The 26,241-nt window shown below is 42.9% G+C and overlaps 1 protein-coding gene and 2 long non-coding RNA genes across 3 annotated transcripts in view; 2 read left to right on the plus strand and 1 right to left on the minus strand.

Annotated features, from left to right (window-relative positions):
* The window catches only part of PHF2 (PHD finger protein 2), a 121,014-nt gene extending 118,781 nt beyond the window's left edge, over positions 1–2,233 (minus strand). The window contains exon 1 of the mRNA XM_083489212.1: positions 1,290–2,233. Within this exon, the coding sequence (XP_083345338.1) occupies positions 1,290–1,387 (98 nt within the window). The 5' untranslated portion in view covers positions 1,388–2,233. The remainder of the gene's footprint in view (positions 1–1,289) is intronic.
* On the plus strand, positions 1,324–13,344 carry LOC310700235. Its single transcript, XR_014522516.1, has 5 exons — positions 1,324–1,422; positions 5,074–5,156; positions 9,308–9,375; positions 9,636–9,681; positions 11,870–13,344. It is a non-coding gene; the product is annotated as an uncharacterized lncRNA (long non-coding RNA).
* On the plus strand, positions 2,525–4,995 carry LOC310700244. Its single transcript, XR_014522526.1, has 2 exons — positions 2,525–4,580; positions 4,964–4,995. It is a non-coding gene; the product is annotated as an uncharacterized lncRNA (long non-coding RNA).
* Positions 13,345–26,241: the final 12,897 nt, after the last annotated feature.

The raw sequence follows: 26,241 nt of genomic DNA on the forward strand, positions 1-26,241 counted from the left end.
TGGAATGTTTTAAAGAAGAAGTGAGGGGAGGCAGAAGAGGGGCACCCGAAGTGCAGGAGGAGGACGTGGCAGCCGCTGTGGGCGCCTGCCCAGCGCGGCGCTACCTCCGGGCGCCGAGGAGAGGAAGCGTCTCTCCTCCTGCTGCCACCCCCCCCCCCGGCCTCTCTCTCTCTCTCTGGAGGGTGAGAGCGGGTCCTCCTGGCGTTTCGCTCGCTCTTTCCGCGCCCAAGCAAAAGTGGCGCCAGCAGCTCTGGGCTTCTGCAGCCCGCACGGCGGGGGATTCCCTTCCTTGGCTGCGCCCGAGTCCACACTGGCCCGCCTGGCCGCTCCTCTCCCGGGGGAAGCCCAGCCCAGCAGCGCGGGCTCGTTCTCTCTCTCTCTCTCTCTCCCTCAGCCGCCTCGCTCGGGACCCCCGCCACCGCTCGCCCTCTCTCGCCCGCGTGTGAGGAAACACCCCCAGCCCCGGCCGCCCCTCCTTCCCTCAGGAAGACGCGAGGCGACGGGGCCGCCGACAGCGCGGGAGAGCGGGCTCGCCAACAAGCCGGACTCCCGCCCCCCAACACACACACACACCCCGCCCGGTTCACAGACCTAGGAGCTCCCGCCCGCCCCGTAGGGACCCTTCCTCCTAGGCCAGACGTCGTGTGGAAGCGCTTTCACCGTCCGCCGCCCCCCCCCCGCCGCCCTCATATCCCTCTCGCGCGCTCTCCATGCCTTCTCTGGAGAAAGTGAGAGCGGGCACCGAGCTTTAAATCTTCGCCTCGGCCACCCGCCCATGAAGACCCCCACATGGCTGGCGGCGAGCGAGGGACAAAATAACCTTAATAATAAAAACCCCTTCCTCAGCTAGCAGCCAGCCAAGCCCTCCCCTCCCCGAGGAAAGGACAATAGCTCTCCCTCCCCCCGCTAGTGCCGCCGCCACCGCCGCCGCCACCCGCAGCCCCTTGACACTAGAGCCCCGATGTGGGGAGGGGGGGAGGCCATTGTGTGCGCCCGGGCTCGACAATTTACAAAACAAAACAACGCACACACATACACACAAAAAATACAAGAGAGGGAAATGGGGAGAGTGGCTCCTCCTCCTCTTCTCCAAAAAGGCCTGTTGGAAAACTGCACGGAGGAGCAGCAGCAGCAGCAGCAGCTCCTGCGAGCCCCGCCACCATCTCTCGCTCGCTCTCGCTCTCTCGTGCCCTAGCGAGCCGAAGAGGCGAAAGGCCCCCGAGCGAGAGGAGGGGGATCTGTGTGCCCCAGAGCAGGGGGGGGGGGGAGGCCCGATCGCTTTGTGTTACCTGCCGTGAAACCAGTCCTTGCAGGCGTCGCACTCGATCATGAAGCGGGTTACGTCGTAGGGCAGCCTACAGATGCAATAGACGGGCACCGTCGCCATGTTAGCTCCCTTCAAAACAACACTGGACTCCCAAGGCAAGCGAGCTCTGCGTGCGCGTATGCGAGAGAGAGGAGGGAGAGAGAGAGAGGCAGGCAGAGCCCAGGCAGAGCAGGCGGGCGGGCGGGCAGGCAGGCAGGCAGGCAGGGCGTCTCGCTGCAGCTCCCTCGCCGCTAAGGTAGATCCTCTCCTGATCCTCTCCTCCGTTGCCGAAGGGAAGCCGATCCGCCAGGCCTAGAGACGGCGGGAGAGGTCGCCCAGGATCGGGGCGAGAGAAAAGCCAAAACAAAACCCGGAGATTTCAAGAAGCGATCCTCAAGGGCGAGCTTGCAATGTCAGGAAAAATAACCAAGGGTTCCCGAAAGTTTGGCTGCATGGCTCCTCTGTCTGGCGCGGACTCCAAAGCGCACTGGAAGCTCTCTCTCTCCCTCTTTTTCCCCCCCTCTCTCGATTTTTTTTTTTTTTTTTTTTGGTGGTGTTGGTAGTTGTGGTTGCTAAATGATCATTATTCCAAATGTTGGACGAAATGCATTCTATTGCATGCCCCCTGGTGACAGTACAGTACCGAGGCTTTTCATAAACACTCCGAAATGTAGCCCTTTCCTTGTAATGTCCTTACGTCAGCTTGCAACATTGTAATATTTCCTCTGATGGGGCTGGGGAGGGAGGCTGCAGAAAAGGGGAGGCGAATATGTGAAAACTCCCAAGCTTGGCACCGTGCAAAATTGTTGTGTTTTTTTTTATTTTTTGAAGGGAAGAAAGAAAGAAAAAAAAGAGCGGGTAGGGGGAGAGGAAGAGAGCCAGTCTCAGAGCTGGAAAATAAACAGGGAGGCGTGCAAAGCGGAGACGATTGAAGGAGGGAGATTTTAAAAAATTACAAACGATTCAGTGAGGGATATTTGGAAGCGGGGTGGGTGAAAGAAAGCTCGCGGAAAGGGGAGGAGAGTAAGAGCGAAAGGGTCTTTTAAGAAGAAAAAAATATTACAGAAACTTTAAAAAATGCTATCGGCACATTGGAGGCTCTCGTCAACCCTTTTCCCAAAATTTGTGGGTTGGAAAGGGGACAGCAGCATCTATACCCAATGTGAGGTGAAGGAATCAGTAGGTCTCTTTCCCCCCCCCCCCGACCCCTCTCCCCCCCAAAAAAAAATGTTTTTAGCTTCCCGTGGTTGCCCAAGACTGGAAGGAACTCGGATAAAGGAACTTGGGGGACCGAGTTCAAACTAGAAAGCTCCTAACCCCAGCCCTGTTGTTTCAAGTGATTCTGCAACAGAGGAAGGTATTAAATGGGGTGGGGGAGCTGACAGGAATAAACTCGGGCGGGGGAACAGACCCAGCCTTCTTCTAAGGCTACGTACATTTACAACCGAAAGTGCGAGCCTGGTTTTAAAAATAATAAAAAAAAGTTAATTAAGCTGGAGAGTCGAACAGAGGAAGTGGCGGTTCCGGTTCTTGTCTTTCCGGTGTATGGCGCTCCACGACTTCGCTTTTACGCTGAAAAATTTGAAGAACTTTCCCCGTGCGATAAATTTCAGAAAGAATCTGTCGTAACTATTGTAAACAGCTCTGTTCTTCAGGAGGCCCCCTCGATTCAGTCACAAGTTTCCGGATCAAAAGTTTTTTTTAATTTTATTTTTTTTAAAAATCACGTGTTCTTTTGCACTTCAGCTTGAATTCTCTTCGCTGTTGTAGCCACATGTTTGATTATATTACGGTTATGGTATTTTTCTGCAGCAGGGGCGAATGGGAGGGGAGAGTCCTAAGCCCCCCTCCCTTAATTCCAAGATTGGGCACGATCCTGATCCTTCCAGGTAGATGTACCTCATCACTGTGGACACCCAAGAGTGGACATCTACATGCCCTTGGGAAACTCTCCATCGAGGCATAATGAGAGTTCTCCTGCTGCTATCTCATGCCAGCCCTGGGGAAGGTTTGGAGTGCCAACTTCAGAATACTATTACTATGAAAAATTTGCACACCACCTTCCCCAAAAGACCGCACAACTGTTTACAACACAGAACATAATAAACAATATAATGTAAATACACAGTGCAATTGTATCCAGACAGTACGAAAAATTAAGAGCAGTTATATAGCTACAGTTCAAATCGTAAGCAATACATAGTAACAGATAATGGTAGTTAATACAAGCAATACATGCTAGGCAACATATCAAATCCTGCACAATATCCAGGAATATAATTCATAGAATCATAGAGTTGGAATAGACCACAAGGACCATCGAGTCCAACCCCCTGCCAAGCAGGAAACACCATCAGAGCACTCCTGACATATGGTTGTCAAGCCTCTGCTTAAAGACCTCCAAAAAAGGAGACTCCATCACACTCCTTGGCAGCAAAATCCACTGTCAAACAGCTCTTACTGTCAGGAAGTTCTTCCTAATGTTTAGGTGGAATCTTCTTTCTTGTAGTTTGGATCCATTGCTCCGTGTCTGCTTCTCTGGAGCAGCAGAAAACAACCTTTCTCCCTCCTCTATATGACATCCTTTTATATATTTGAACATGGCTATCATATCACCCCTTAACCTCCTCTTCTCCAGGCTAAACATGCCCAGCTCCCTTAGCCGTTCCTCATAAGGCATCGTTTCCAGGCCTTTGGCCATTTTGGTTGCCCTCCTCTGGACACGTTCCAGTTTGTCAGTGTCCTTCTTGAACTGTGGTGCCCAGAACTGGACACAGGTGAGGTCTGACCAGAGCAGAATACAGTGGCACTATTACTTCCCTTGATCTAGATGCTATACTCCTATTGATGCATTAATTAAGGCATGTGCTGGTTGCTCTTTCCATGTGTGCATTTGTGTGCCTTTTAAAAATAAAACAAAAGATGCTGTCCACAATTTGTGTGCATGCAGGTTTCCCAAACCTGCGGTGGGCAGGGAAGCGCTAAGCGAAGGAAGGTGATTTCTGTCTCAGTGTTTCCCAGCCACACTAGTGGGCCATAGTTGGTGGGATGGATTTGAACTGTGTGCAGTTGTCACCTTCCTTCACTTAGTGCTTCCCTGCCCACCACAGGTTTGGGAAACCTGAGGTCTAGTTGTGGACCTGCACAAAAATTGTGGACAGCATCTTTTTTTCTTTTTTTAAAAAATTGAAATATAAAGTTTACAGTATAAATATTTTGCACAAAAGTGTAGCTAAAATAGTGTGTATGTTGAATTCAAGTCAGGAAACCTGAGGTGTTGGTAAAGGTAAAAACGTAAAGGTACCCCTGCCCGTACCGGCCAGTCGTGTCCGACTCTAGGGTTGTGCGCCCATCTCACTTAAGAGGCCGGGGGCCAGCGCTGTCCGGAGACACTTCTGGGTCACGTGGCCAGCGTGACGAAGCTGCTCTGGCGAGCCAGCACCAGTGCAGCACACGGAAACACCGTTTACCTTCCCGCTATAATGCGGTACCTATTTATCTACTTGCACTTAGGGGTGCTTTCGAACTGCTAGGTGGGCAGGAGCTGGGACCAAAAGACGGGAGCTCACCCCGCCGCGGGGATTCGAACCGCCGACCATGCGATCAGCAAGTCCTAGGCGCTGAGGTTTTACCCACAGCACCACCCGCATCCCTGAGGTGCTGGTGGGTGCCTGCAAATATAAATATTTTTTTAAAAACCACAAGCTTTCCAATATTCCAGATTTGCACAGTTAAATTAATTAATAAATAAATTGTGTGTCCTCCAGGCCTAAGATTTGGAGTCATTCACATGACAGACTGCCATTTCTTTCCTTTCCATTTTGCTTTCCTATCTCCTGTACCTGATAGGGTAAGTTTTTTGTTTGTTTGTTTTTTGTTTATTAATGCAGCTGATTTGTGTAAGAGCTGTTCTGTGCAAAATAGCTGTTATTGAAAACAAAACTACCAAGAACATGTAATCAGCAACCACCGGTAGAAAAAGACAGGTTGGGGTGCGGCAATAGATGGCACCCAGCAAAATGTCACCATACATGTAAAAATGCTCATCCTCTCAATGTGCTTCAGTATGTCCACAGTTGGTTGACATGCAATGTTATATATAGGTATATTTCCCCTTCTTGGGTTATCCATTGATTAGGAAAACCTGAATTTAGAGGTGGGGGGAGTTCAGGCTGCTACTTGGGCGACATTGTGGAAGATGACGTCATTGTGGAAACCACTAACTAAATGAATAAATGAAAAAGAGACACAAGCCACATTAAACTTCCGTGTGGATGAGCGCTAAGACTTGGAAGACCCTGGTCCTGATTTCCATTCTGCTTGAAGTTCCCTGAGCGACTCTTCCTTAGCCTGACCCTACCTCACAAGATTGCTGTGAAGATAAAGTGGAGTGGGGCATGACACCTGGAGAAAAAGCAGGATATAAATGTAATAAAGCTATACTTCATCTGAATGTGGAAGACTTATTTTTAATGATAGTTGTCATTGATTGCAGAACATTGTTATTATTATTAATTTTTCAGCTTGTACTGCAAGAATGAGCATCTGACTATAAATTACCAAAAAACAAATGTTATGATATTCGGCAAATCTAAGAAAACTTACAATTGGTCGCTCGATGGAAATACACTGGAGCAAGTATTCTCATTCAAGTATCTCTATGTGGTCTTTCAATGGACAGGAAAATGATCTGCACAGGTTCAATCAAGTACCCTATTAGCTGGAGAACTTTAAATAGACTACCATGATTCCACCATACAAAAGGGGGCAACTTGGTGCAGCCCACTTTAGAACTTTATAAGACCAGGGTGTTGCCAAAGTTGTTATATGGAACGCCACTGTGGGCCATGACCAATTTAGACTCGCTGGAGAGGGTGCAATTATTTTTTTGCGCAGACTGCCAGTCCCTACCTCTACAAAAATAGCACAGCTCCGTGCACAACTGGGTGTAATGCCCATTAAAGCCAAGGTCTAGCTCTGCTTTTTTGGTTAAAAACTATTTTAAAGCATGTATCAGAATCCTTCATGACATTTTTGGAAGACGTGACCCCAAACTCATGGAAACGTGAAATGCAGTCTGCTGCCATGAGGTAGGGACTCTCTGCCTCCTTTCTTGTGGCGCAGAGTTTTGAGAGAGCTAAAGAATTAATACTCCAAAGGCTTAAAGACACTGAGATGCAATCCCAAACTGCTGAGATCAAGATCTGCCAATCAAACAAATTGTATGCTTTTTTTATTCCATTGTATCCATCCCTGCCAAGATATCTGGTAGATTTGCCAAATGTTAAAATGAGAGTAGTAGCCTTTACTCAGGCAAGACTAAATGCCCTTGCGTTAGCAGATTGGACCGGCTGACATAAAGGTGTTCCTAAGAAGGATAGAGTTTGCTCGTGCAACTCTCTGTCTATAGAAGACATAACTCATGTACTCCTCCAATGCCCTTTTTATAATGATCTTAGAAACAATTACATCCATCCATTGTTAAGATCGCAGAAGGGAAGAGCGTCTCTTGCAAAGACCTGTTTTTTGCTGTCTGATGTGGAGAGGTATATATCCTATTGAACATCCAAATTTATTGCAAAGGCTTTACAAATTTGTGTAATACAACTTAAAGGGGGAATGAGAAAATATTTATCCTGTAAAGGTCAGGGAATACAAATGTCAGCTACTATTCATAGCTATATTCTTATTATTATTTTCATGTGTGCAATGGCTATTCACTAGACACAATAAATTGAACTGAACTTAATTATTATGGAATGTAATAGATGTACCCTATTTCAAATTTAAATTGTGATCTTGTGCAGGGTAGGGCTGCTATACATCTGGGTTTTCCTGGACACATCCGGGAATCGTTCAGAAAATGGCATCTGGGTGGATTTTTGCTAAATCGGTGGAATGTCTGGGGAAACCGGATTTTAACTTTTGGGAATATGGCAACCCTAGTACAGGGGTTCTCATACTATAGCCTGTGGAGCACCAGTGGTCTACAAACCATTGCATGTCTGTGAAGCACACTTCCAATTTGAATTCTATAGTATTCTACGGAATTCAAATTGTACTACAATAAAATACAAAAGAAGTCAAGATAGGGTTGCCATATGTCATTCTGTAGTCAGAGGCAAAGCTCAACTTTTCTGTCTGGATTTTCACTGTTTGAAATCTGCCAGCCCGAAAGAAGCAATAAAAATACAATAAAAATAATACTTTCTAGCTCATGGGTAGGCAAACTAAGGCCTGGGGGCCAGATCTGGCCCAATCACCTCCTAAATCCGGCCCGCGGATGGTCCAGGAATCAGTGTGTTTTTACATGAGTAGACTGTGCCCTTTTACAGTAGTACCTCGGGTTACATACGCTTCAGGTTACAGACGCTTCAGGTTATAGACTCCGCTAACCCAGAAATAGTACCTCGGGTTAAGAACTTTACCTCAGGATGAGAACAGAAATCGTGCTTTGGTGGCGCGGCGGCAGTGGGAGGCCCCATTAGCTAAAGTGGTGCTTCAAGTTAAGAACAGTTTCAGGTTAAGAACAGACCTCCGGAACGAATTGAGTACTTAACCCGAGGTACCACTGTATTAAAAATGCATCTCTGGGTTATTTGTGGGGCTTGCCTGGTGTTTTTACAAGAGTAGAATGTGTGCTTTTATTTAAAATGCATCTCTGGGTTATTTGTGGGGCATAGGAATTCATTCATTTTTCCCCCCTTCAAAATATAGTCCGGGCCCCCCACAAGGTCTGAGGGACAGTGGACTGGCCCGCTGCTGCAAAAGTTTGCTGACCCCTGATCTAGCTCATTACATTACAATTGCTACAACAGGCAGAAAAAAATTAAGTGGTCCACCAAGAGGCTAAGGAATTGATTTGAGAACCACTGATTTAGTGACTATTTTTGTCTACACCTATTAATACACCTATTTGATTGCCCAATGTTAGGCAATCAAATCATGATAGAAAGAGGCATTCCTATTCAGTGTAATATGGGTATTTTCATCTGGATGTAAACACAACTATAGTTATAAGGACAAGCAATTACATAAGTGTAAGGAGGGGTGGGTGACTTTGCATACATATACATGCAACAATAGGTGCAAACATATACCTATGCACATGTAGTGGTTACATAATACATCTATAGAAATACCTGAAAACATATTTACAACTGAAAGTGTAAAAAAAACATATTTAGTTGCCTATATTGCAGCTAGAACAGAATTCTAGTTTTCATAGCATTTCAAGAGCATTACAACCTGAAGGTTGGCTTTATTTATTTTTCACTCTATAAGACGCACCAGACCACAAGACGCACCTAGTTTTTGGAGGAGGAAAACAAGAAAAAAAATATTCTGAATCTCAGAAGCCAGAACAGCAAGAGAGATCACTACAAAGTGAAAGCAGCAATCCCTCTTGCTGTTCTGGCTTCTGGGATAGCTGCGCAGCCTCCATAAGACGCACACACATTTCCCCTTACTTTTTAGGAGGGAAAAAGTGAGTCTTATAAAGCAAAAAATACGGTACTTACCTATCCCTACATTTCAATACCACTAAAGAAAACAGCAACCCCAAATCAGTGTGGTATACATAAAGTCAATATAAAATCAAAAGTTAAAATATAAGAAAATAAAACTGGCTCACAAGGTAAGCTTGTGTAAATAAAAAAAAATGTTGTAGGATTGTTTTGGTGCCTAATGATAGCTATTGCAGTGGTTGCAATAAATGTATATGGCACAAAGTTTGGGGACCCAGGAAAGGGCCTTTTCATGTGTGTGTGGGGGGGGTCCTTGTACATAGAGCTGCCTCCCGTTTCTTATTTATTTTTTTGCTAAATTTAAATACAACCCATAAATAGTGGGGGGGGGTATTTAAAACAGTGGAGAAAAGATAAAGAAACAAGGGTATAGTACGGTTAGCAATTACAATTTTTAACTTACTGTATTCTGTATAAGTGAGTTCCGTTTCTTTATTTTGTTAACTGGCTAGTTAACAAAAATCTTTTTCATCAGGTGATGAAACAGAAGGAGATGAAGAGAGACCTGCCTGAAGAAGGAAAGCCCTGACTGCTGATGCTTCTGTTAGTAGGGGTTTTTTTAAGCGATTTGTTGTGCACTTTAACAATTGTATTATTTTATGTATTAAGTATTTTTAAAATCTATTTGCCCTGTCCCTTGTAAATAAATAAGTAAATACATAACTACATAAATAAATGCATATGTAAATAAATAAGTTTTATTTGTTGCATTGGACTGTAACCCTCATTCCTTATCCATTTGGGATTTGCCTCTGCATTAGCTTTGGTGAAGCAAAAACCATGTGTGGTCTGTTTATTTTCAGGACCTTTTGACTTGCTTATATGCAACCTGCTCATCTTGTTCCTCATGTATTTCTTATGATGATACTTTTCAGCTAGTTGCTTGTTTTAGGAATAATTCGAATTATATTGTAGGTACGGTAGTTAAATATCAAAGGGCTTTTACTCTGGACAGATTTGATGTGTTTGCCTTCTGATGGTTGATGACCTCCTTGTTCTCAAAGCTACTGATAAAAAATGCGGTCACTACCAATGGGATTTTATGTACCAGCAAGTATTTTATTGTAACATTGAGCTAACCTTCCTGGTAGTTTGGCTGGTAAAGGGGTATCATTTTCTGACATGCTCCAGTGTAAAAATTATAAAATAAAAGAGCATGTTCCATGGATTTCACACCCTGGTCATTATGAGCACAAACCCCACCATATCTGCCCCAAAAGCAATCGAGAAGGCAAACACATTAAATCTTTTGGAGTGCTCCTTAGTTCATTGTTTATACATTGTTTATACATATATCTGAGCTGATGGCATTTGTATTATATCTCATTTTGTACTTAAAATTATGTTGCATTGTATGGTTTTATTTTTGGTCTTATTTCTGGTCTGTTGACCATAGTAAATTGATGGGGATGATAGAAAAAAACATATTTTAAGCTGGTATACAAGGGCAACGGTTTCCACAATATAGGTGTTATTGCGCTGAGTGCCCTGTTCTCTGTGTCCACCAGACAGATGTTCTAAACTCACCTGGCAGCCTTTCTCAACCTGTGGGTCCCCAGATGTTTTGGGACTACAACTCCCATCACCCCTAGCTAGCAAGGCCAGAGCTCCGGGATGATGGGAGTTGTAGTCCAACAACGCCTGGGGATCCACAGGTTGAGAACCACTAAAGGAAAGTCAGCAATCCTTCTCCAGCAGATCTCAAGTAATGGGCCAAAATATATGGAGAAAGGAGGCCCTTTGGGTAGGCTGGTCCCAACTTGCTTAGGAATGTATAAACTAACGCTAACGTATTAAGTGTGTGCTGGTTTTTCAGCAAATGATGCCACCATGCTATCAGTAACCAGCTTTGGTTAATAGCTGGGCTGCTGCCTTTTGCACCAGCTGCAGCTTCCAGACCAGCTTTCAGGGTAGCCCTACACAGATTGCTTTGTGATAATGTGATTGAGTGTTACCAATGCCTGAACCACTTTGGCTCAGCTACCTCCGTCCAGGAATGGCTGCAGCTGTTGCACCAGCCATAGCTAGTAAAAAGGTGCTCTATTAGGGTTGCCATACACCTGGAATTTCCCGGACAAATCTAGAATAGTGCATTTAGCAACAGATGTCCGGACGTATGGCCAAATTTCCATTAAAAATAGCTCAGAAATGGCATTTCTTGTGATTTTGCCACACAAAAACCCTCAACAACTTTGGGCAAAACTAAAAAAAGTTCAACAAATTTTCTGTCCAGTTTTTCACTGTTTGAAATATGCCAACCTTAGTTCTACTCACTGATACCCAGGAGATCCAGCAAAACAGAAGACTACGTTTTGCTACCTAGAGCTCCCAGCCAGGCCTGGTTTAAAGCAATTGGAAGCCCTGGGCTAGGAGACCCTGGGAGCCCCAAACTTAATAGCATATGATCATGAGAAATGGAACCTCATTCTCTTCTTTGCCTACTCAATGAAAGTAGAGCATTGCAGAAATTTTAGCATTGACAAAAAGATTGTTTATAAATTTATAGCCTTAAATAAGGTTACAAAAGTATGGAATTAATGAAGATATCCACACAGAACATTCATAGGGGAATCGTAGCTATGTTATAACATTACACTATATAGAAAGTCAGAGCAATATCTTTTGACCTCTTTTGGATGCAAACTTATCAATTGTATCATTAAAATCAGTAAGTCACAGTTTTATCATTTTCTATGTGTGAAATGCTTAGATCACATGACCAATCCTAGCACATTGTTGACCGTAGAACATTCTTTATCCTTTTTAGTCTATAAAATTATCTTTTGCCATTACAGTTTGTAACCATTAAACAAAGGAGCAATCTGATAATTGTTTCCACATTTGGAACAGCTGTCCAGATATTCTCCTGGAATATTATTTGATACATATCTAGGTGGCTGAAATTTGCTTTTTCAGGGTGAGCTTGTTTGACGTACAGGTGGAAGTGCAAGAATTCATCAACTAGACTAAGGTCAACATCCTATGAATGCATCAACATCTCAGCGTCATTGTGAGTATCTTCTCTGGTTGCTTGCAGGTTCATGAAAAATGAAATATTGCCAGCTATACTCCTGTACACTGTTGCTCCTCTGTCTAGGTTGGCTTCAAGAGCATCCATGACAGGGATAAATGAATTTTCCCTAAACTTGTCTCTTGCAGAAAGTTCGTCCAAGGTTTCGGGTGCTGTCTCATCATTTTTTAATTTTTTTATTCTTTGTATTCTTTTGACAGTTTTGTATCCTACATCCGGTAGAGTAAATTTGGCTTGCTGTTAAATTTCATCAAAATTAGCCTGAGTGTTTGATACAAACTGTAACAGTGAACTGTAAATATTTGCACATGCGCTCAAATGAAATTTGTGAAGTTCTGAGTCACTTGCTAACTTTATGAAATTGTTCTAGCAAATGTGTCCAAAGATGAAGCATGAAAATGAATTCAAATTCTTCCATTTTCTAAAGAAAATTTTAGCCTATTGTCTATTATCACCTTTTTTAGTTTCATCACAGTAAATACAACCGAGGGCTTCAACAATGTAAGCATAACTTCCACTAGTAGCTGAGGTAGCTTTGGCAAGAGCCTCCCATCTTATGTCTGGCAAATCTTTAGGGTCAAGAGGCGAGATTTTTTTAACACTGCCCATCTTTTTGTAGAAGCGCAGAAAAATAAAAATAAAGCTCATTTATTGTGGCAAAAAAAATATCACTGCATCCAGGCATGAAAGGACGAGTCAACTGTGGTTCGTCCAACTAAAGTGGAATGTAGCCTGTGAAACCTTCTAGCATAACAAAAATTGATAGTCTTTAAGGGGACACAAAACTCTTTGTTGCTATTGCAAGTAATCTACATGAGATGTTATCAGAGCATGAATGACAGCAGGAAAAATCTCAATCAGTGGCAAGAGGATGCAGCCTGCTGAACAAGTGTTTAACTAATTTTGATAACGACAGTCACAATGTCAGCAGCCTCAGCTGTTGTCCTCCTGCAGTCAAATGCTGGTGAATGGTCAGCGAATGAATGGCTTGAGAGACAGTGCCACCTAATCACTCTTCGATTCCTCATGCCTCAGCCCCGCTTTTTTCATTTGTGGTGCTGGCTCTCCATGACGACCGCATTTGGTGATTCACTTGTTGATGTTAGTCATTCAATCAATACTGACTTATCACATTTTGGAAGGTGAATTAAGCTCAAAATTGCCCAAGACATTTTGCTGCCTGAGGCAAAGGACAAGATCACAGCACCACCTCACCTTCCATGTAGAGACTGGACCAGAAGTTGAATCCAGGCAACAGGATAATGTCCCCATGTGCACCTGAGTGCAGTAGGCTAGGTTAAGGGGTGCATGACAAGCCTGTGGCTTAGTGTGCTTTTAATATGAGTTTTAAACTGGTTATACTGTCTCTCTTATAAGGGAAAGTTGTTTTCTGTCTTTCAGTGATTAATATTGTCTTGTTTGTAAGCCATCCAGAGACTTTTTTTTAATAGGTGGTCACATAAATTTAATAAATGGCATGAATACACATTTTAGTGCTTGATGTTCTGTTCTTCTCTGCTTGCTCCACCTTCCATTCTGATGACATCCTGATCTTTTACATGTTTAATTGGGATGAAGTCCTATTTTGTTCACTGGGAATTTCCTCGAGTAAGTGAACACAGACTTGCATCTTTAATGGGTTATTTCATGGTTTGTGGCAAACCATAATTTGCCATTCCGCCCAAACTGGGAAACCGTGGTTTGCACTAGCCTTCCAGACCAGATTCATATTCATTATCTTAATAACTTTTATGGCCTTGTGTACTTCAGTATTACCATCTCTGGGTGAAAAGGCTTGAGAGACAACAGCTACTTAATTAGCACGGTTAGAGCAAGATTTAAACCAGTTCATATATCACAGTCTTAATACTACAGTAGCTCCTCAAAGTACCTACTATTTAGGTCTTTCTAGAATATGTTTTACATGTCCTTTTTAGTATAATCCAGGTGATGTCATAAGTACTTGGTATATGTATTCCTAGGAAATTGGATTTGCCCTCTATTTAAATTAGAATTCTAGTATTCCACTCATTCATATAATATTGAGTAGATAAAATGCTAAAATATAATATAATAAATATAATACAGTGGTACCTCGGGTTACATACGCTTCAAGTTACATATGCTTCAGGTTACTGACTCTGCTAACCCAGAAATAGTACCTCAGATTAAGAACTTTGCTTCAGGATGTGAACAGAAATCATGCTCCGGCGGTGCAGCAGCAGCAGCAGAGGGAGGCCCCGTTGGTTAAGTGGTGCTTCAGGTTAAGAACAGTTTCAGGTTAAGTACGGACCTCCGGAACGAATTAAGTACTTAACCTGAGGTACCACTGTATAATATCATATCATATCATATCATATCATATCATATCATATCATAATATAATATAAAATATAATATAATATAATGCTAAAATATTGTATTATATTCATATAATATTGAGTAGATAAAATGCTGCAGCTGCCATAAGGAAAACCCAGAGACACCAATAAGGAAATACCTATCATAACCTTTTAAAATCTTCAAGCATGAAACAGGTAGAACCACTTCAGAGTGATCCCATAAATATGAACTATGTCTCATGTCATCAACAACTCCTGATCAATGACAACAAATGCTGCTGGAAGATGGAACAGGATCAATAAGGTACAGTTGCCTCCATCAATTTCTGTGGGAAGATAATTGATAAAAGCAACAAATGCAATCTCAATACCATGCATACCTACGTTGTAAACTAGGCTGGCAAATGTCCAGAAGCTGAGAGCGTCAAAGTGATCCTGAAGCTCTAGGGAGGAAGGCTAGAGGCAAATGGTAGAAATTAGATAGGGAATCAACATCACTGGAGTTTTGAGCAGGCGCTGAACAGAGCTGCTCAAGGCTACCAAGCCGTAGAGAGCAGCCACCACCAGCCCTGTAGTTCAAAACATCTGGAGGGCACCAAAACATCTTTAGTCCAAAGCATCGGAATAGGGGCATACCAGAATGACCTCTGTCAAAAAAAAATATTCATTGGAATAAGGGAATGGGGGCAGGGAGAGTTGTCTGCAGCAGGAGAAGGGGATTGCTAGAATTCAAGAAGGCTACCTTGTGCGAGCCGGAGTGCCTTTCTGCAAGTCACCTTCAGATCCAGAAATGCTGGTATTTAGTGAGTTACTTCCTTTAAAGCAGAAGTGGGGGAACTGTTTTGACCTATAAAGCCTTAAACGGCTCAGGGCTGCAATACCTCAAGGACCACCTCTTTCCATATGAACCTACCCAGTCCCTGAGATCACCTTCTGAGGCCCTTCTTCATGTGCCTCCTCCTCGAGAGGTTCAGAGGGTGGCAACACCAGAACAGGCCTTCTCTGCAGTGGCTCCCCATCTGTGGAATGCTCTCCCCAGGGAAGTTCGCCTGGCACCTTCATTATACACTTTTAGGTGCCAGACAAAAACATTCCTTTTTAACCAGGCCTTTGGTTGATCCGATTTACATCCTATGCTCTTTTAATATGTGTTTTTTGGGGGGTGGGGTATTAGGTTGCTGGTTTTATTAGGTATTTTGTGGTTTTATATCTTGATTTTATTCTGCGAACCACCCTGAGACCCCCAGGTGGTATATAAATTCAAATAACAACAACAACCTGTGGTCCTCCAGATGTTACTAAACTTCTTTCTTCCCTGACTGTTATGTACTGAGTTGAATAGGATCCAAATTGCAGCAGTCTGATTGGTCCTAGAACAATAGGATTCAGAATGCAGCAGTCTGATTGGTCCTAGAATAATAGGATCCAGAATGCAGCAGTTTGATTGGTCCACAGGAGCCACCCAATCCAACTCCAGGTGGAAGTGAATCCGCAACCTGATTGGCGTACAGGAGAATCCCGGAATTAGCCAATCTCGTTGGGCCCATTGTGTAAATAATGTATATAAAGCAGACATTTCGGAGGAACTTCCATTCCTCACTTCTATGAGCTGAATAAAGAGCATGAAATCCGCACTTGACTCTGAGTATATTTCACTGACCATTGTCCATGCTGGACTCCAACAACCTCTGCAGGGCCACAGGTTTTTTTGGGTTGCATCCATTGCTGGCAGACTCACAGAAGTTAACAGACAGGGGTGACTCAAGGCGTTTCAGCACCCAAGGCAAAACACCCTGCTGCTGCCCCCACAATGGGAGGGCAAACTTGGGAGAGGGGATCCAGAAAGGATCCTTCCCGCCCTGGCTGGGTGGTGCGATGGGGCTTTCCTTCTAACTTTATGCAAATATATGCAGCATTTTTTACACAAGCAGTTTATCTTAATGTAGTTCATTGCTGTGGGTTAAACCACAGAGCCTAAGGCTTGCCGATCAGAAGGTTGGCGGTTTGAATCCCCGCAACGGGGTGAGCTCCCATTGCTCGGTCCCTGCTCCTGCCAACCTAGCAGTTCGAAAGCACATCAAAGTGCAAGTAGATAAATAGGTACTGCTCCGGCGGGAAGGTAAACAGCGTTTCTGTGCACTGCTCTGGTTCACCAGAAGCGGCTTAGTCATGTTGGCCAAATGGCCCAGAAGCTGTACGCCGGCTCCCTCGGCCAATAAAGCGAGATGAGTGCCGCAACCCCAGAGTCGGTCACTACTGGACCTAATGGTCAGGGGTCCCTTTACCTTTACCTTTATGCAGCATTTTTTACACAAGCAGTTTATCTTCATGTAGTTCTTTACTTGGTATTATTTTAATAAATGTTTTTCTAAGGTTTTTGTAATGGCTAAAAAATAAAAAACAAATTCCAGCTAGGAAAGGGTCTGGAACAAAGAGGTGTCATTTAGTGACAAACTCTCATTCCATGTTTCACACCATATTTACTTATTCCTCAGGAAAACCTCTACTTCTGGCCAGTTGATGGATTCTATATACTGAATCGCTTCTGTTACAAACCATCTAATGGGTCGATGTATTGTGTACAAGATGTGTGTGACCACTTGACATGTATCAGTAGTATTTTATAGTTATTAGAATCTAATTTCCTGTGATGCCAAACCTGGGTGGCCCAGTACCTAATAGTTTGAGAATGAAACAGAAATAAGATAGTGGTTTCTTCATACTCAGGAGAATTCCCCTGGTATGCAGAAGTATATTAGTTTTTAAATTAAAAAGAAAAATATTTTTTAATGTCCCAAATGACCTGACCTGTGAGCTTCTGAGACCTGTGGAATGTCATGGACTGTGGGGGGTGGGGACATAGGAGAGTGGGATCGAGAGAGAATTGTTTGAACCGCTAACACCTTAGTATCTTAGGAGGTTTGAAATTTTCTGCCTCAACAAGTAGGTTTTAGGTGGGGAAAAGGAAAACAACACTTCCTTTCTCATTTTCCAGGCTATACCTTACAACCCTGCCAGCGAAAGGGGGAAACAGATCTTACAATATGAGCTAGCTGGACTGGGATTGAAACCCAGAATTCTTTGAAACCTTCAAAGAATTCTCCCAAATGTCAGCAGATATAAGTCTTCTGGAGAAGAACCAAGCAGGTCACTAGGGGTATATATTAACCTTCAAAGCGTAATTATCTAACTATGACATTTCTGTCATTTTCATATCACTTATATTGGGATTATATAGGGACACGGGTGGCATGGTGGTCTGAACCACTGAGCCTCTTGGACTTGCCAATCAGAAGGTTGACGGTTCGAATCCCCACGATGGGGTGAGCTCCCATTGCTCGGTCCCAACTCCTGCCAACCTAGCAGTTTGAAAGCACTTCAGTGCAAGCAGATAAATAGGTACCACTGCGGTGAGAAAGTCAACGGCGTTTCTGTGTGCTCTGGTTTCTGTCACGGTGTTCTGTTGCGCCAGAAGCAGTTTAGTCCTGCTGGCCACATGACCCGGAAAGCTGTCTGTGGACAAACGCCAGCTCCCTTGGCCTGAAAGTGAAATGAGTGCCACAAACCCATAGTCGCCTTTGACTGGACCTAACCATCCAGGGGTCCTTTACCTGTTCTACCTATTGGGATTATTTTAAATCAGTGCAAAATATCAGATCCAGGTGTCCTGCCCCAAACATGGTAGAAATTAACACTTGGAATCCACATAATATTAATAATATTCCTCAGAATATTAATATTTAACACCAGAACTTCCTAGATCAGTGATGCCTGAACTTTCGTTCCCCATGGACCTCTTGAAAATTGCTGAGGGTCTTGGTGGACCACTTACTAATTCTTCTGCCTTTGGTAGCAATTGTAATGTGCTGTGCTAGATGTATGATTTTAATTGTATTTTTTACAGATCTGCTTAGGACCACCTCAATGAAGCCTGCTGGCCACAGTTTGGGAACTCCTGACCTAGGTTAACCCAGGACAAATGTAAATAAAAAGCCAAATGGTGCCAGCTGGTGGAATTGTTGACACAGTTGTGTAGGAGATAACATGGAAACACTTCTTAAAGAGAGTTTTCACACCAAATTCCTCTTTTTGCAGAAGATGAGGCCTTTTTAAATTAACAAACTTGCTGCCTCAAAAGAAGCTATTGCTTCAGGGGCTTAATAAATATTTTAAGCATAACATTTTTTGTTGCAAATAATTTACAAGCACTATCCTAAAGCATGCATGTGCTATATATATATAACAGTTTTCATTTTAAAAAATAACTCTTCTAAGGAACTGTTTATTGTAAAAGGGTATAAGCTAGTTTGATATCAGATGTTTCATGCATAATTTGTTTGATGACGTTGTAATTTAAAAAATAGCAACCTTTATTTATCTGGAGAAGCCTGTAGTAAGTTTCATTTAGGGCTGTCAATCTGTTAAATAAATCTTAAGACAGATTAATCATATTATCAATTATTTGATTAAAATAGAACAAAATAGCATATGAGAAAAACAATTATTATAAATAAGAAAACATGCTTTAGTTTGTGATTAATAAATATTTTAAATAAAATAAAATATTTTCAATCACCCTTTTCCAAAAGATTCTAGGGCAGTGTACAAATTTCATCTTTACATTAAGCAGGCATTTGCCAAAGAAGGCATCTTCGTAGTAGCCCGGCTTCGGCTGGGAAGGGCGGGATATAAATAAAATTTATTACTATTATTATTATTAGAACCAGTCTTATTTCTCTCCCATACAGGGAGGAAGGCCTCTCTTAGGAATGTGTTTGCAATGTGCATTTTAAAGAACCATTTATATTAAAAATCAAAAATCTGCTTCCTAAGTAATGGTGACCCCCCCCTTTCTGCACCTTTCCAAGCTCTACCTTTCTGAGGTGTGGAGACCAGAATGATGCACAGTAAGTATTCCAAGCATAGATTGTGCTGTGATGACATTGTGATGACATTGTGATATTGGCATTTTATTTTCAAACCCTTTCCTAACGATCCCCAATATGAATTTTGCCTTTTCCACAGCTATGGCACAGTGACCCAATATTTTAATGAAGCTACCCACCACAGGTGGTATCAATGGTTAGTTATACCATTCTCGTTCAGAATGTGAGTCAGAAAGCTTGCTTAACTGCTAGAAGTAAATTAAGCAGAGAATTTACAGCCCGGCTGCTCTGCATACAGAAAGTCCCATATTTAATCCCCATCATCTACCGCAGAGCTTTTCAAACTGTGTGTCGCAACACGTGTGTTGGCTGGAGTGTGTAAATGTGTCACGCAAACACCCCCCCCCCACATTCCTCACGGGGCTGGAAAGGGGTTAGTTTAACCTCCGGTTTGCTAGTAAAACTGAAGTACCGTGTCGCGAAATGGTGCATGACTAAAAAGTGTGTCACCAACACAAAAAGTTTGGAAAGCGATGATCTACAGGTAGGACTGGCAGAAACCTCTGCTTGAAATCCTGCAGAGCCACTGCCAATCAGCTTAGACAATACTGAGCTAGATGGACCAATGGCCTAACTCAATATAACACAGCTTCCTATGTTCCTCTGTAAATAGATTATGATCAGTCTGAAGTCCTCTGTTCACTGGTAATGATTCAGCCGATAATATTCAAGTAAGAATCACCTCACAATGCAAATAGTGAGGTGAAAATTTAACATGACACATGAAGAATTGGAAGTTTGCTGGGACCATTTTTTCACAATGATGGATGCAATCTTTTGTCATAATATCTCTCCATGTGATTTCTGGAATCAACATTAGCTTAGTCATGCTACTGTAGTAAATACAAACACTCCCAGTATAAAGGAACAAATGATTCCGAAATGTTAATGTTATTGCTCAGCTGGCATTAATAAGCCGGCATCACCAGTTTGTCATTGGCCCTTTGAGAAGTATGATTTTCAAACTGTGATTCCAAGAAGAGTTTCACAAAGGAAAGCATAGACTCCATTAATTGGCTGTGTCTGGGAATGACACTCATACTCTCCAACAATCACTTGCAATTACATGAACTGTACTTACAAAAGCTGGGCTGCTCTGGTTCACTTATTGTTTTATATGCAACTTCTTTTTATCTGATAAATTTTACCTTGCTATTAATTATGGTGCACATGCCGACTGCTAAATAGACTAAGAGAGGGATTGTGTGTATAAAAGAAATGTTTTTTCACTCTTTCATAAATAAACCCTTTGGGAACCGCTGCTAAGTGGCAACTATAAAGATGAAGAGACCTATGACACCTTACAGACTAATTTATTGCAACTCTTTGACATTGCTTCCTGTACTTCCTGCTTCGGGTAATGCCAGGCGGTCCTCTTCAGTTCCTCAAGCAAATGAACTACCTCTAACTCACAGTAAAGAACACAAAGAAAAGGAAAAGAGGCTTGCTGGATCAGACCAAAGGCCCATCTTAGTCCAACAGGTTCTCCCAGCGGCCAACCAGATGCCTCTGCAAAGCCCACTGGAAGGACATGAGTCACCTCCCATGATCTCCAACAACTGGTATTCAGAGGCACGTGAAGACTGGAGGTAATATAACCTTAATCCTCCATGAATTTGTCTAACTGTTTTTAAAGTTGTTCAGGTTGGTAGTCATCACAGCATCTGTGGTAGTGAATTCCATAGTTTAACTATGAGCTGTGTAAAGATGTGCATCATCTTGTCCATCCCAAATCTGCTACCATTTTGCTTCAGTGACCTTAGTTTCTAGTGTTATGTGTGAGAGACAGACTTCTCCCTAACTACTTTCTCTACACTAAGCATAATTTTATACAGTGGTACCTCAGGTTAAGTACTTAATTCGTTCTGGAAGTCCGTTCTTACCCTGAAATTGTTCTTAACCTGAAGCACCACTTTAGCTAATGGGGCCTCCTGCTGCTGCTGCGCCACCGGAGCACGATTTCTGTTCTCATCCTGAAGCAAAGTTTTTAACCCGAGGTAATATTTCTGGGTTAGAGGAGTCTGTAACCTGAAGTGTATGTAACCTGAAGCGTATGTACCACTGTACTCCCTTTTTTCTCAGCTAAAAAGCCGTAAATATTACAAACTTTTGCTCATAGAGGTAAGTGTGCTACTGCCTTTTTTCTGCGCATTTCCCATCTCTTCAGTACCTTTCCTGAGGGGCATTGACCAGAACTATGAACAGTATTCCAAGTGCACTATAGATGTGATGAAGGCATTATGATATTTGGCCTTAAAAATAAATATTTTTTCCTAATGATCTCCAGCATGGAATTTGACTTTTTCCCAGCAACCTACTCAAATATGAGAAGTCCCACTGGTATTGGCATTAAGCCAGCTCTTGAAGCCCCTTGTCTCCCCTCATTCCTCCTCATCTCCTGTCTTGAACCTCCTGTTTTAATTCTTTGCATTTCTGTTTTAACTCTTATTTGTTTTGCAGTTTTAATGGGCTTTTATTGTATTTAATCATTCTCTATGGCAGCCCCTAACCTATGGTGTTGACTTCCTACAGAGGTGTGTCTGGCACTTTCGTTGTATAGTTTTGTTGTTGTTTAGACATTTAGTCGTGTCTGGCTCTTCGTGACCCCATGGACCAGAGCACACCAGGCACTCCTGTCTTCCACTGCCTCCTGTAGTTTGGTCAAACTCATGCTGGTAGCTTCAAGAACAGTATCCAACCATCTCGTCCTCTGTCATCCCCTTCTCCTTGTGCCCTCCATCTTTCCCAACATCCAGGGAGTCTTCTCTTCTCATGATGTGGCCAAAGTATTGGAGCCTCAGCTTCAGGATCTGTCCTTCCAGTGAGCACTCAGGGCTGATTTCCTTCAGAATGGAGAGGTTTGATCTTCTTGTAGTCTGTGGGTCTCTCAAGAGTCTCCTCCAGCACCATAATTAAAACGCATAAATTATTCGGCAACCAGCCTTCTTTATGGTCCAGCTATCACTTCCATACATCACTACTGGGAAAACCATGGCTTTGACTATACGGACCTTTGTTGGCAAAGTGATGTCTCTGCTTCGCTGAATATGTATCTTTCTACCCTGGCTTTTGACAGCTGCATTAATTTTTTTAGGATCCATCCTATAGTTTATCCAAATTATACTAATTCTGATTACACAGAAAATGCTGGACATTCAGGTCATTCAAAATGAACAGGCTCCAAACTAATCCAAACCAAATCTGGCTGTTTTTCTGGTCAGAGCATAAGTGAGGAATGTTTAGCATTGGAACAAACTCCTAGGGGCCGATTTGTATCCCCCCCCCCAATATTTGAAGGGACTAACTACCCTTCTCCTCATTTGTCATTCAAATGGTGTGTGCCTGCCACATCTTGTGATCACTTACCTGCCCCCCCCAATATTTTATTCACATTGGCACCCCTGAACTGCTTAACATGCTCAAGATGGGGTTGATATTTTTCTGACCTGGGGCAAATGGATGGAGCTAGTGGATACCACTGTTGCTACCAAGTATAGATAAGATTGATTTCATACTCAAATCAAATTGCTTTCATACTCAAACCAATGAATTTTATTTTGTTTGTAAGCTGCCTTGTGAGGGCCATGCCCTGAAAGACAGCCTGAATTAGAAAGAGCCAGAAACTGTATTCATTTCTCCACAGAGAATATTTAAAGGTATCTTCAGTGAAGGATGCTAGCCTCTTAAACAAAAAGAAGTAACAAAATAGGCTCCCTAACTTAATGAATTGCAGCTAGTCTATTGCGGTTGTTTTCCTTGAACTTCCACAGCCCCAATGGATTCCCCCCCCCCCCTTAAATCAGCATTATTGTGCATACTGTCATTTCTTTCACACTAGTGACTTTGCCAAATGATCAGACTTTTCTTCAGCTCTCTAAGTCTTGCTTTCTGCCTGTGGCTCACATCCTGCTACTTACTTTAGAGCCAGTGTGGTTAAGAGTGGTAGACTCGTAATCTGGGTAACCAGGTTCATGTCTCCACTCCTCCACATGCAGCTGCTGGGTGACCTTGGGCTCGTCACACTTCTTTGAAGTCTCTCAGTCCCACTCACCTCACAGAGTGTTTGTTGTGGGGGAGGAAGGGAAAGGAGAATGTTAACTGCTTTGAGACTCCTTCAGGTAGTGATAAAGCCTGATATCAAATCCAAACTCTTCTACTTACCACTCATTTGTTGTTGTTACCAGAGTCTTAGAACTTACACCTCTTTGTCAAAACTCCATGAACTATCCCTTCAGCTTGTGGGGCTCATCAGTTTAAATAAGTTTCAACAACAATGATTTCTACATCCACATAGTTGAGCACACACCTCTATAACTAAATAGATAGGGAGCAGTGATGGTTCTCTCCCCTGAGACGTCTTCAGTTTTAATTGCATTTCTTTCCTTTGATAAGGCCAGTAGCTTTGCTTCTAAGTGTTCAATTAATTTAGAAAGAAAGTGAAGTCTCCACAGTAATCCGGCAAGAATGTTTCTTCCCATGAGGTTTTAGAAAATAAAACAATGAGGCCTTTATCCCTGGACAACAGCAAAGCGGCAAAGTGAGGATTGAATCCCATCAACCCCAATAGCAGAGTGTTTCATCACCAAAGGGGGGTTTGAAGAAGACAGACTTGTAAATGCATGCTCGCTTGATGTTTCATTAAACTGTCCTTTCACCTCCATTCTTGAACTTCGTTTTCAGCTGTCACACCTTGAGCAATTAGATATCGCCACATTAATTTAAACACAATTTAGCCTTCGCAGCAGATCAAGACATGATGCATCAGACGAGTAAGGCACAAAAAGACACAACACTCTTTGGGGGACAAAGGCTACATCAAGAACGCTGGAAGGCATACATTAAAAAGGCTGCTGGTGGTAGTGAGGATAGATAACTTAAATCTTTTCAAACATGTGCAACTGAAGGAGACAAAATGAGCTGAGATCCGTTTAATGGACCTTCAGAGGCAAACCACAACTCTGTTACACCTAACAGAATTTCACTTTCTAAAAGCCTCTCCAGAGCACAGTTGTCATAGGTGAAATGTCATCTGACAAGGTGAGGCTTGCTCATCGACCAGCAGCAGGCACTATATCCAAATGCTGGAGACAAACAATGGCAGAATGCCGATACTCTCCTCTGGTGCTTGTGATACAAAACTCACAAGCTGTGTACAAAACAGGGGTAGGACATCTCCCCCTTGCTTTATGGTCGTGATGATGAAGGTGTTCCTATTCATTTAAATGGGACACTTTTTGGCAATGCAAATTGCAGGCATCTTGTGTTGCGCCCATAGCAGGGAAGAGAGTACTAAAATTCCTGCTACATACCCTGACACCAGGGTCCTGACCCATATGAGGAGCCCATGTTGGCTTTTGGTATAAGCGAAGGAGGGCTAAATTACTAATGGCATGTGTAGTACAGTGGTAACTCGGGTTAAGTACTTAATTTGTTCTGGAGGTCCGTTCTTAACCTGAAACTGTTCTTAACCTGAAGCACCACTTTAGCTAATGGGGCCTCCTGCTGCTGCCGTGCCGCTGGAGCACAATTTCTGTTCTCATCCTGAAGGAAAGTTATTAACCCGAGGTACTATTTCTGGGTTAGCGGAGTCTATAACCTGAAGCATATGTAACCCGAGGTACCACTGTACAGGTTTAAGCCTTCTGTGACACTAGGAATCCAACAGAAGTAAAGCTATAATCAAAATATCTATGGGTATTATCACTCATGCTTGATAGTATTCCATATTTTGGGCTGTAGGACAGGCATAACGATGAGGTTTGGTTACTTTTGCCAGTTAACCAAAAAACTATGGAGTGATAAATGGTTCCATTTGTTCTCTCTCACGTGTTGGAACTTCCTCAACCGAAAACTTCATCTTATTCCAGCAAGAACCAATTCATTCATTGCCTGAATTCTGCCACCTTGTCACCAGCTACCTGGTTATCTGTATTTAAAACCCCATAGATAAGACAGGAGGCAATTGCACATTTGAATGAATGATTGACAAAATGAAAGAAAACTTCATTACAGGAAGGTTAGCAGCACAGTCCAAAACAATTAACTACTATTAGAGAGGGAGGAGCAGCTAAAAGAGCAAAGTACATTTCGGAGCAGTGAAGAGACCCCCTGCAGCTTGATTGCTGTCTGTTAAGGGGAGCATTATGCTTCTCTCCTACTTTGCACATCCAAGAGCAATATTTAGACAGAAAGCCCAGGCTTGGTGAATGTTCTCCAACACCCTTAGCAGCATCAGCAGGTGGATGTGCAGATTAATTGCATGGGGGCATTAGTGTGAAGTGTACTGGAGAAGCTTAATTTGCTATCCTTAGTCAGGGATTCCACACACACACACACACACACACACACACACACACACACAGTGGTACCTCGGGTTAAGAACTTAATTCATTCTGGAGATCTGTTCTTTACCTGAAACTGTTCTTAACCTGAAGCATCACTTCCACTAATGGGGCCTCCCACTGCACCGCCATAGCACAATTTCTGTTCTCATCCTGAAGCAAAGTTCTTAACCCGAGGTTAGTGGAGTCTGTAACCTGAAGCCTCTGTAACCTGAAGCATCTGTAACCCGAGGTACCACTGTGTGTGTGTGTGTGTGTGTTCAAGGATTGCTATGTAATAATATTTTTTAATTTTAAATGTATAGACTAAACAGTTTCCTCTATACAATTTTTTGGGGGGACAACAATGAGTGAGGGAAGATGATTCTGAGATACCTGAGATTTGTTTTATGCTCATCTAGCAGAGATGAGCAGGGAATATTGTATAAATGGTGTGCCATTGTGACTTTTCCCATTATAAAAGGTCTACACACAAAAAAGCTCCATACCCTTCATATCATAAAAAGCTTTCAATAATAATTTGAAACAGGGTGATGTGTCAAGCTGCTTACCTGCCTGAGAGCCATGTTCTCTTAACAAGGAAGCTCCCCCCCCCCCAATTATAGTTTTAAAAGGAGGAACAACAAAACCACTTCACCACTGTGTATCTAAAAGCCCAGAAAAGCTTATTTTGGGTCAGAGGAACCTTTCCCAGCCTGAGGGAAACTTTCCAGAAGCTACATGCCAATGGTTGGAGAGGCCAGAAGCAA

The sequence above is a fragment of the Podarcis liolepis genome, assembly GCF_965112155.1.
Source record: "Podarcis liolepis genome assembly, chromosome: 2".
NCBI lineage: Eukaryota > Metazoa > Chordata > Lepidosauria > Squamata > Lacertidae > Podarcis > Podarcis liolepis.